Genomic DNA, 12,509 nt, shown 5'->3' with positions numbered 1-12,509 from the left:
TGTCATCTGGTTATGGTGTGATGATATTTGTCCCTTGTATGTGGTATTAATGGTCATTCTAAAAAATATATGTGACTCATTCCCTTAAAGAAAAAGAAATAAAAATATACCTAAAAAGAGTATTGGATATTTTAAGAAATGTTTAATAGGTTAGAGTAGAGTAGGGCCCTGCCAAAAGAGTTTACCTTGTAGTGGTGGCTTAAAAATTCTTTTGGCCATGTGATCTGGAGTCTGCTGGGAGCTGTTAATATCACATTGGTGAGAACGTGGTGCAGAAGATGGGTTTTTCCAAGAGCAGGCGGTAGGACTGTGGAAGGTTTGGGATGTGTAGTCAGAGCTGGGATGGAGCCTGGGTGGAGTCTCAAGGGGGCCCAAAAATTTTGCCAGTATGGGGCCCCGAAATTCCTAGTGGCAGCCCTGCCTGTAGTACCCCATTGCTGACTATATGCCATTTATGGAACGTACCATTTATGACAACTTTTTGTTTCCAGTTATTTAGACAATTCCTTACCCATCTGCACTTAGTTAACCTCCGTGCTTGCATCTGTAGCTTCAGTATAAGGCTGTTATGTGGAACAGTTTCAAATGCCTTTGCAACGTCCACAAAAATCACATCGGCCGCATTACCAACATCCAGATTTGCACTTACCTACTCATAGAAATCCAACATGTTAGTTATACACAACTTATTCTTCATGAATCCATGCTGACTGTCAGTTATTTTATTATCTACAATATATTTCTGCAGGTCATCTCAAAAATTTTGCACACTGCTGATGTCAGGCTTACCGGATGGTAGTTGCCTGGATCCACCTTCTTACCTTTCTTAAAGGGAACCTGTCACCCCGTTTTTTCAGATTGAGATAAAAATACTGTTAAATAGGGCCTGAGCTGTGCGTTACAATAGTGTATGTAGTGTACCCTGATTCCCCACCTATGCTGCGAAATACATTACCAAAGTCGCCGTTTTCGCGGCGGCCATTTTCCTGAAGCCGAGATGCAAACTCGGCTTTGGGAAAATGGCCGCCGCGATCTCCATCTGCGCACGCTCAGCATCCCGTGGCCATTTTCCTGAAGCCCCGTGCAGCAGAGCACTCCATCTGCGCACGCGCGGCCTCAGGAAGATGGCCGCCCCCACCGATGACAAGGGTAATAGCGCAGATCGCGCGCTTTTTCTTCACCTGCTCGCAGTGGATTCGGCACTTCGACATGCGAACACCACTACGCCACCAACGGAAAGCGGGTACACTACATACACTATTGTAACGCACAGCGCAGGCCCTATTTAACAGTATTTTTATCTCAATCTGAAAAAACGGGGTGACAGGTTCCCTTTAAATATCGGGTACCATGTGAGCCATCCACCAATCCCGTGACACCACCCCTGTTACAATAGAATATGAGATACAGTGGTCTGTTAATTATTGAGCTCAATTCCCTCAGTATCCGTGGATGAATGCCATCTGGGCCAGAGGATCTGTCAATATTTAAATTGCTCAGGTCTATTTCTTTTTGCGTTAAACTAGTTATATCAGGTTGTGATTTTTGCCTAGTTGAATGATCCATGTTAGAGACAGTTCACTGGTGAACACAGATGAAAAGTGCCCTTTTAATACCTCAGCCTTTTCTTTGTCTTCTATAATTACATAGTTACATAATTATTAAAGGGAAAGTGCCTGGATGGAGAAGACTGGATCTGAGGAGGGGAATGGGGCCTTTGCATGCAAAGTCTGGATCAGAACAGGCCATCAATCAGCAGAAATATTTCCTGGATTTCTGTGGAGCAGAGAAGCAGACAGTCCATCCATGTGTATAAAAGACAGAGCTCTATGTACAATCCCTGGCTGCCCTGCGCACTGAACAGGGTTCCCCCCGTAGACCAGCACACTGTTCTCCTGAAATACTCTGTGCTGCTGTCATGCTGCTCCCTCCACCATATATCTCCCAAAATCCTTGCTGCCTGCCATCCTTGGTGACTGTCTACTTGTCAGTATAACTTTGCAGTCACCAACAAAATGGCTGCTCACCGTGTTCCTGAATATTAAACTCTTATCCTTTAGCAAACACCCAGAAGGGGAGAAGAGAAATGACATCACACCCCTGTCAGCAGACTCAGCCCATAATTGCTGCAGTGCAGAAATGTGAGCTAGTTGTACACTAGGTTTTCGTCAAATTTCAGTAGCTGCTCCCCCTAGTGTTTAAAAGTGGAAATACCAAACCTTTTAAAATTTTCATATTTTACTAAATTAGAAACAAATGATAATATTTTTTAAGAAAATGTAAACATTAATTCTTTACATTTTTTCAATTGCTGGAAAAAAAAATTTTTGATGGCACCTTCCCTTTAACTCCATCTCAGCATTACTATCTGGAGTGCCAAGTTCTAGTTGCAAAATAGGTTAGAATACTTTAAAACGCAAACAAATCCATCAAGGGCAGAGATAAGGATAGCAAAGCTCATGATTACAAGAACAACACAGCACTAGCTCCTCACTAAAAGAACAAGCAGCGCTGCAGCGGATAAAACATAAGGAGCAGATGTTAACTATAAGGAGTCCAGTTAGCAATATACTGCTGGGTCCTACTTTATGCTGCCCCCGGTTGGCGCAGTATAAATCTGGATACAGATTCCCTTTAACCACTAGTCATAAAAATAACATTTAGTGTTGCAATTGTGTAAGTTAGTGAGCAGCTGTCAAGACATCATTTTTTCAGTGCCATTCATGAGATCCTTATTGACAGCCTAAAATATATTTATTCCCAAATAAACTAGAATTAACATAAATGTTATACTCTGTGATGATGGAACAGTAGGGGCCTTGCTAGTTTCACTATATGTGCTGTTATCAAAACTTTCAGTTGTGTTTCCAAAATCTTCACTAATTGTTTTAGGCAAAAGTAGTTTGGAGATCAAGCTACTAAGTTTGGATTCCATTGTAGACAGAAGCCGCTCTGTAGGAAGGGGAATATAGTAAGTAAAATTTTGCTCTGTTGGGTCCAGGCAGACTCCTTCGATAGACTTTTGAAAGAAAACACTGCTGAGGTCAATGCCAGCCAATGATGATGGTGATGAGCACGGAATATCTCGTACAAGCTTGTAACTCTCCATCCATTCTCTTAACCATTCAATTCTGCAATCGCATTCCCATGGATTCTTGAAAAGGTATAGCCTTCCTATGAAATACACTGGTTTAAAAACTTCAAAGGGTAAAGATGTCAAGTTGTTGCTATTTAGATGCAAAGATACTAAGCTGGTGAGGTTTTCAAAAGCTTCTTCTTCAATGAAGCTTATCTTGTTTCTGTCTAGATAAAGAACTTCCAGCTCAATTAAATCTTGAAACCAAACACCTGAGACATTTCGTATATAGTTACCACCTAAGTTTAGCATCTTCAGTTTCTTTAGTCCTTTGAAGGAGTTTCCTGGAAGCTCATTTAGTAAGTTGTCATTAAGAAAAAGATACTCCATTTTCTGACAATCTTGAAAAGATTTATCATGGATCACATTTATTTTATTGTCTTGGAGGTTAAGGTAGGTTAGATTAGGTATATCTTGAAGAGAATTATAAGCCACAGCCTCAATCCTGTTACTTTCCAGATACACATGAGTCAAACTCTTCATTCCTCGAATAGCTCCTGGAATCCTCCGAAAGTTGTTTTGAAAAAACATAAGTTCTCGTAGTAATGGAAGATCAACAAAAAGCCTGTCAGGAATGTTGAACAAATTGCAGTCTGCTAAATCTAATTTTATTAGCTTCTTTGACGCAGAAAAGGTTTGAGTGTGCAAATATCGAATGTACTCATTGTGGGCCATTTTGAGCTCAATCAGATTGGGCAATCCTTTGAAAGCCCCAGGAGTAATAAATGATATGTTGTTGTGACTCAGTGAAAGAAGTTTTAATGAAGGCAGAGTCCCAAAAGCCCGTTCTGAGAGAAATTTGATATTGTTTTTATCCAGGTTAATAAAGGAAGCTTCACATGGAAATTCATTAGGGATCTCGAGAAGTCCTATTCGGTCACATAAAACAGAGCAGTTTCGTTCGTGAGTACAAGCACAACTTGATGGACAGGAGCGGTAACAAGCCCATATGGCATAAAGTGGCTGAATAAAAAGAACAGCTACAAGAAAAAAAAAACAATCCTTGTTAGATATTGTGTAAAAGAAAACACATTCTGCATTTTTTTACATGACTTGTAAAATTGATACAGGAAAGAAATATATCTTGGTACCGTGTTAGCCAGTAGAAAGAAAAATATTTAGAATTGAGAGTCCTCAGTGGTTGATCCCTTTTAATGGCTAACTGAAAAGATGGTAAGAAATTGCAAGCTTTCAAGACTACACAGGTCTCTTCATCAGGCAAAGACTAAACCAAATTCTGAAGAATCACATATTTATGCACAACATAGTATAGAAAAAAAAGGGGGGGGGGGGAAACCATGGATAAGCCAGGTGACATGAAGCAGAATTACCATGGGTGATAAACAGTTACGTCCATAAATATTTGGCCAGCTCTTAGATAAGGATTGTTTTATTGTCCTCTGATTAGGGTCTCTGCTGTGATGACCCCTCATAGTCTGAGGGGCAAGTTCCTTAGTTGATGTAAAAAGACATAAATCTATGCGACACATTCATTCTGTCAGTGAGAGTGTCAAAGGTCGTCATCCGTTTATATTCCCAGACCCTTCTGTCTTTCTGCGATTTGAAGTTACCTTTAACCCCTTCAAGTCACGGCCCTTTTTCGTTTTTGCTCTTTCATTTTTCACTTCCCTCCTTCCCAGAGCCATAACTTTTTTATTTTTCCGTCAATATGGTCACGTGAGGGCTTATTTTTTGCGGGACAAGTTGTACTTTTGAACAACACCATTGGTTTTACCATGTCTTTTACTAGAAAACGGGAAAAAAATTCCAAGTGCGGTGAAATTGCAAAAAAAGTGCAATCCCACACTTGTTTTTTGTTTGGCTTTTTTGCTAGGTTCATTAAATGGTAAAACAAACCTGCCATCGTGATTCTCTAGGTGATTACGAGTTCATAGACACCTAACATGTCTAGGTTATTTTTTATCCAAGTGGTGAAAAAAAATTCAAAACTTTGCTTTAAAAAAAAAAAAAAGTGCCATTTTCCAATACCTGAAGCGTCTCCATTTTTCGTGATCTGGGGTCGGGTGAGGGCTTATTTTTTGCGTGCCGAGCTGACGTTTTTAATGATACCATTTCGATGCAGATACGTTCTTTTGATCGCCCGTTATTGCATTTTAAAACAATGTCACGGCGACCAAAAAAACGTAATTCTGGCGTTTCGGATTTTTTTCTCGCTACGCTGTTTAGCGATCAGGTTAATGCTTTTTTTATTGATAGATCGGGCGATTCTGAACACGGCGATACCAAATACGTGTAGGTTTTTCTTTTTTTAATTGTTTTATATAGGATGGGGTGAAAAGGGGGTGATTTTGTGTAGGATCCGACTCCAATTTTTTGTAGTAGCGTGTGTCCATAAGTTGTCTGTTGGACAATTGGAGTCGGATCCTACACAGGATTATTACAAGGAACTAAACAAGTTGGTACCTTGTCTGCCCAACGAATCCATAAGAACCAATGACCTGATACCAGAAAGTCCAAGAACAGGGACATTCTACATGCTTCCCAAAATCCACAAATCTGGAAACCCAAGAAGACCAATTGTTTCATGTGTGGTCACCCTTACTGAGCAGGTATCTGGATGGGTAGAGGGTATTCTTAAACCCCTGGTAAAGGATACACCCAGCTTCATTCAGGACACAACTGACCTATTGAATAAATAGGTCCTCTACCAGAAGGAACCATCCTGGCCACCATGGATGTGAATCTTTGTACTCCAATATCCCACACCAGGATGGATTAAATGCCTGCAAATTCTTTCTGGAAAACACAGGGACTGATGCAAATTCTGTGGTGAAACTTATAAAATTCATCCTCACCCACAATTACTTTGAGTTTGACAAGAAGATCTATCTACAGGAGACTGGCACAGCAATGGGAAGTAAAATGGCCCCACAGTATGCAAATCTTTTCATGGCCAAGCTTGAAAGCGAGTTTTTGTCCTCCTGTCCCATCAGGCCTCTGGCGTACTACCGCTACATTGATGACATTTTAATCATGTGGACGGAGTCTGAGCCACAGCTAAAGACGTTCCATGAACAGTTTAATCAATTTCATCCAACCATCAACTTGACACTCAACTACTCCTGCACTGAAATTAACTTTTTGGACACCATTATTAAGCTGCAGAACAATAAAATAGAGACATCCCTGTATCAGAAGCCAATCGACAGTCCAACATACCTTACATGTGACAGTTTCCATCCAAAACACATAAAAAACTCTATTGTCTACAGCCAAGCCATCAGATACAATCGTATATGTTCCAACCCAATGGATAGGGATGAGCACCTTGGTCGCCTCAGAAAGACCTTTTTGAATCAGGGCTACCATCCAAGAACAATTGAAAATCAGATCACAAGAGCCACCAGAATATCAAGGAATCACCTGCTACATTACAAAGCTAAAGAAGAAAATAACCGGATACCTCTAGTGGTCACCTACAATCCAAATCTGGAGGTGCTAAGGGGAGCTGCGGAAATTACAACCTTTACTGCAAAAAGATGCCTGCTTACAATCCATTTTTCCAGACCCCCCACTACTGTGTTTTAGGCAGCCCCCAAAACTAAGAAGCATCATTGTCAAGAGCTCCCTGTCCTCTCCAACAGCTGCAGGTACCTTTCCTTGCAACCAGAAAAAATGTAAAACCTGTCCATTTATAATGACCACGGACAAGATAAAGATTCCCAACTCACATCAGGACTACAAGATCCCAGGTACTTTCAGCTGCGACACTTCTAATGTGGTGTACCTAATTATTTGTACTAAATGTCCAACTGGGGGTCTGTATGTGGGGGATACAGGGCAGAAACTGAGAACAAGAATGAACTCTCACCGCCATACAATAAGAGAAAAAAAATGGATATACCTGTGGCAATACATTTCTGTCTCCCAAATCATCACATTATGGACATGAAATTACTGGTGCTTGAAGGTAACTTCAAATCGCAGAAAGACAGAAGGGTCTGGGAATATAAACTGATGACGACCTTTGACACTCTCACTGACGGAATGAATGTGTCGCATGGATTTATGTCTTTTTACATCAACTAAGGAACTTGCCCCTCAGACTATGAGGGGTCATCAAAACAGAGACCCTAATCAGAGGACAATAAAACAATCCTTATCTAAGAGCTGTCAAAATATTTATGGACGTAACTGTTTATCACCCATGGGAATTCTGATTCATGTCACCTGGCTTATCCATGGTTTTTTTCCCCCCCCCCTTTTTTTTTTCTATACTATGTTGTGCATAAATATGTGATTCTTCAGAATTTGTTTTAGTCTTTGCCTGATGAAGAGACGTATGTAGTCTCGAAAGCTTGCAATTTGTTACCATCTTTTCAGTTAGCCATTAAAAGGTATCAACCACTGAGGACTCTCAATTCTAAATATTTTTGTGAAATTGATGTAGTTTTCTGAATTTAATAATTGAAATGTACTATGCTTGATCCAGAGCCAAGTGGTAGAGCACCTGTCACATTGTACATGCAGTCCGATCTGTGGACAACATTGTATAAAGCAGGAGAAGCCGAGCAGAATGATGTATAGGTTTGTGGGAAAAAAATCAGTATAACTTGTAATTTATTCATTGAAATCCCTGGTATTAAAATGCATAGGAGTCCAGTAGGTGGGCCCTGTATGACCGAACATGCAGAAATAACTGCTAAACACAGAGTAGGACAACGCACTGGACCCATATGCATACAGTCACCAAGGATTTCAATTAATGGAAGACAAGTCCAGGGGGTGGTCCTTATCAGTGTTTGGTAGTTCCATCTGAATGCACGATCATGCAGGGGTCGCCCACCGGACTCATGAGCATACAAACAGTAGGGATTGTAATGAATAAAATGCAAGCTTTACTGAAACTTCTCCCACAAAACTGTATATGATTCTGATCAGCTGCTCCTGCTTTATAACATCCTGATGAAGATCAGATACTATTTTCAACATGAGAGGTCCCTTTATTTAATATTCCATGTGACTACCGTATATACTCGAGTATAAGCCGAGATTTTCAGCCCAAATTTTTGGGCTGAAAGTGCCCCTCTCGGCTTATACTCGAGTCAAGGTGGGTGGCAGGGTCGGCGGGTGAGGGGGTGAGGGCGCTGAGGTATACTTACCTAGTCCCAGCGATCCTCGCGCTGTCCCTGCCGTCCCATGGGCTTCTGTGCTGCAGTGTCTTCCCCTCTTCAGCAGTCACGTGGGACCGCTCATTAAAAAAATGAATAGGCGGCTCCACCTCCCAGGGCGGAGCCGCCTATTCATTCCTCTAATCAGCGGTGCCGGTGACCGCTGATAGAGAAAGAAGCTGCGGCACCGAAGACAGCTGTGACAGGCAGAGGGACAGCACGAGGATCGCCCGGACTAGGTAAGTATAGCATATTCACCTGTCCGCGTTCCAGCCGCCGGGCGTCGCTCCATCTTCCCGGCCGGCGCCTCCATCTTCCCGGCGTCTGCGCTCTGACTGTGCAGGTCAGAGGGCGCGATGACGCATATAGTGTGCGCGGCGCCCTCTGCCTGATCAGTCAGAGCAGAGACGCCGGGAAGATGGAGGCGCCGGAACGAGACGCTGGGAGCTGCAATCAAGGGAGGTGAGTATGTGTTTGTTTGTTTTTTTATTGCAGCAGCAGTGGCAGAGATTTATGTGGAGCATCTATGGGGCACAATGAACGGTGCAGAGCACCGTATATGGGCACAGCTCTGGGGCACAATGAACGGTGCAGAGCACCGTATATGGGCACAGCTCTGGGGCACAATGAACGGTGCAGAGCACCGTATATGGGCACAGCTCTGGGGCACAATGAACGGTGCAGAGCACCGTATATGGGCACAGCTATGGGGCACAATGAACGGTGCAGAGCACCGTATATGGGCACAGCTCTGGGGCACAATGAACGGTGCAGAGCACCGTATATGGGCACAGCTCTGGGGCACAATGATCGGTGCAGAGCACCGTATATGGGCACAGCTCTGGGGCACAATGAACGGTGCAGAGCACTGTATATGGGGCACAATGAACGGTGCAGAGCACTATATGGCACAGCTATGGGACAAAATGAACGGTGCAGAGCACAGTATGGGGCACAGATATGGGGCAAAATGAACGGTGCAGAGCACTATATGGCACAGCTATGGGGAAATAATGATCTATTTTTATTTTTGAAATTCACCGGTAAATGCTGCATTTCCACCCTAGGCTTATACTCGAGTCAATAAGTTTTCCCAGTTTTTTGTGGCAAAATTAGGGGGGTCGGCTTATACTCGGGTCGGCTTATACTCAAGTATATACGGTATATGGATCACACTGTAGCATTGAAAGATAAGACAATTCTTAGGCTATGTTCCCACAATGAGCTTTTGATGCGTTTTTGACGCTGCATGTTTTTGCTGCATCAAGAACAGAGCATCTTACAGTTCTAGCAAAGTGGATGGGATTTACAGAAATCTCAGAAAGCCCACTGTGCTTCTTTTTAACTCTGTGTAAACTCACCTGCGATGCGTTTTTCAAATTTGATTACTCTCGGTGGGAAAAACGACATAATAATCTTGTGGTTATGATTAGAGATGAGCGAATTTGCTCGGGTCCCTGCTTATTCGGCATGCTATAGCGCTTACAGAATAAGCTGCAGAGCGAACCCTGTCACACAGCCGCGACACATACAGCTGCGGAGCCGAGCAGCTGATCAGCCGGAGCGATCCAGGTATCCGGGTTTCCTCTCTGCAGCTTATTTGGTAAGCGCTATAGCTTGCCGAATAAGCCCTGACCTGATCACATTCGCTCATCTTTAGTCACGATACATATTAATGGCTAACAGAAATAAAATAAATTATGTTACAAAGCAAGCTTTTGAGACCTCTTAGGTCTCCTTAGGCATGGTATAACAAAGTATCTGAAAAAACACTCTTTACCCTGCTGTACTGTTTGGTCAAAAATGACCGTTTTTGAACTTTGATATTTTTTAAACAATTCATTATGCGGATCTGAAACTTGTGGTTACCTCTATTTTCCTAATTTGAGGGGTTCTTTCTAAGGGTCCTTTTTTTTTTTTTTTTTTTTTGTTTAGTTTTTGTGCCACATTTTTTTTTACACTTGTACTGTTCCCGGTCAAAAATGACCAAATAGCATTTTAGCTAATTTCAGCCATTTTTTTAGTAAAACAAATGAGTTATAAGTTCTTTTGAGACTACTTATTGCATCTACTATTGTTTATTAAGTAAACAGTTGCTTTAGGTGCAGATTTACACATGCAAACCATAAAATTAGTTAAAATGCTATTCGGTCATTTTTGACCGGGAACAGTACAAGTGTAAAAAAAAAAAAACAACATATTGGCTTTCAATACAGTTCTGTGCAAACAAGCCTGAGCTTCCACAAGGTATTCTCAGCAAAAAAGGTGTACATAGTTCCATGTTTTATTTCACTCAAAACACAACAGTGGTTTCTTATGTTCCCCAAAAAAATAAACAAGTGATACTTATGAGCACAATGCACAATGATGATGCAATAAGCAATCGAGAAGATAGAAAGCCGGACATGATAATGGACTAGGCAGACATGTGTATTATTGTTATCCTGAATGTAAACAATAGAATTATGTGAAGATTTTCTGAAAAAAAAAACTGATTTTATTTATTATTTTTAATATTTTTTTTTCAAAATGTTTGCACGCAGTTACATTTTATACTCGGTATAGTTAATTTTAGTTATAGTTATAGTTGTTATAGTAGTAGTAGTAGTAGTAGTTGTTTTAGTTAATTAAGCTCAAATTTGTAATTTATGTGCAGATTTCAATAAGCCCTTGTAACGTTTATAAACACAAAATAAGTTAAAAAATTGAGTTTTTTTACGTTTTTTTTTATAATGACCAACCATGCTCACATACAGTATAATAATGCAACAAATTTAAGTAGCTAAAACAGCATTTTAATAGGTCCGGTCAAAAATGACCGGAGCAGTACAAGTATATAGTGGAAATGAATAGAACAGCAGAGTTAAATAAACAAACAAACTGAGCTCAGAGAATGAATCCTTAATTGGAATAGATTAGTGAGATGAAAGTTTTATAGTCCCAATATCGCTCAGATCAGAGGCCTGGTGCCCTCACTGTCTCTGGATCAGACTCCTCAGATTTTCCCTTGCTCAATTAAATAAGCAAAAGGAATTAAGTGCACAGCAAACATGCGATTATACTGCAGTCCATGTGCCACGGCCACCACTTGCCTGCAAAAGCATTTTTTTTATTCAGTATGTGCTGGTATTCATTATGCGGGAGCTTTGGTCCATGCAGTCTTTCTAAAGACCAGAGCATCCACTGACCCCGGTGTAGCCACAGCTGCCAATGGTAGTCATGGCAACTGGAGGTCAAATGACGACCTCCGGGTCTGCCAGCTACAGTGGCCTCTTAGGCCATGCCAGGAGTATGGTCTGATAGGCGTTCTGTCAGTGACCCACTAACAGCAATAATGCATTGCAGTACTTGGGCATTGCAATGTATTATACCAGTGATCAGAGCAATAAAAGTTAATGTCCCATAGAGGAACTAAGTAAAAAAGTTAAAAACAAAGTCACAAAATGAATTAAAAAATATTATACAAATGAAGACATAGATTTATGTAAAAACAAAAATAAAGTACACATACAGTATATCATATGCCGTGTCCAGAAAGACCTGATCTATAAAACTGTCACACTGGTTAACCCCTTCAGTGGACGCTGTAAAAAAAAATGGCAAAAAGCTATGGTTTTTCATTGTACCGTTAAAAAAAGGGTACGCCATCATGTCCTGCAAAAAAATAAACAAAACAGCTCTGTCAGTGGAGAAATAAAAAAGCTATAGCTCTCAGAATGAAGCAATTCATAGGCAATAATTTTTTCTATAAAATAGTTTTTATTGTGCAAAACATTAAAAAAATTGTATAAATGTGGTATTGCTATAATTGTACAGATCTGAAGAATAAAGCTGCCTTATCACTTTTACCACACAGTGAACATAAAAAAAAATTAAATTGAAGTTTTTTGATCATCACTCGGCCTCCCAAAAATCACAAAGGCATTTCTGTAGTGATGAGAGCTCACCTAACTTTCAGCTTCCCCAAAAGCACGAACTGGGCATGATGTACGGGTACTACAATGCACTGGTAAAAAGTTTTGTGACATACCCGTGGTGTCAATATGATCACAGCACCCTTAGAGGAATTCATTGAGAGGTGTAGTTTGCAAAAAAAGGTCATTTCTGGGGTTTCAACCTCAGGCTCTCTCTCATGGCACCCACAAACAATAACCGTAAAATATGCACTATATGGCGCTCCTTCCCTTCTGAGCTTTCCATTGTGCCTAGAAAGCAGTTCCTGATTACTTGTAGGGTGTTGG

At 41.0% G+C, this 12,509-nt stretch overlaps 1 protein-coding gene across 1 annotated transcript in view; it reads right to left on the bottom strand.

The window, feature by feature from the left end:
* Nucleotides 1–1,580: 1,580 nt before the first annotated feature.
* Nucleotides 1,581–12,509, bottom strand: part of NYX (nyctalopin) — a 38,021-nt gene continuing 27,092 nt past the window's right edge. The window contains exon 3 of the mRNA XM_069760080.1: nt 1,581–4,116. Coding sequence (XP_069616181.1) covers nt 2,744–4,116 — 1,373 coding nt within the window. The 3' untranslated portion in view covers nt 1,581–2,743. The remainder of the gene's footprint in view (nt 4,117–12,509) is intronic.

The sequence above is a fragment of the Ranitomeya imitator genome, chromosome 3, assembly GCF_032444005.1.
Source record: "Ranitomeya imitator isolate aRanImi1 chromosome 3, aRanImi1.pri, whole genome shotgun sequence".
Lineage (NCBI taxonomy): Eukaryota > Metazoa > Chordata > Amphibia > Anura > Dendrobatidae > Ranitomeya > Ranitomeya imitator.
Note: the sequence above shows the minus strand (reverse complement) of the source record. Positions and strands in the feature narration are given on the sequence as shown.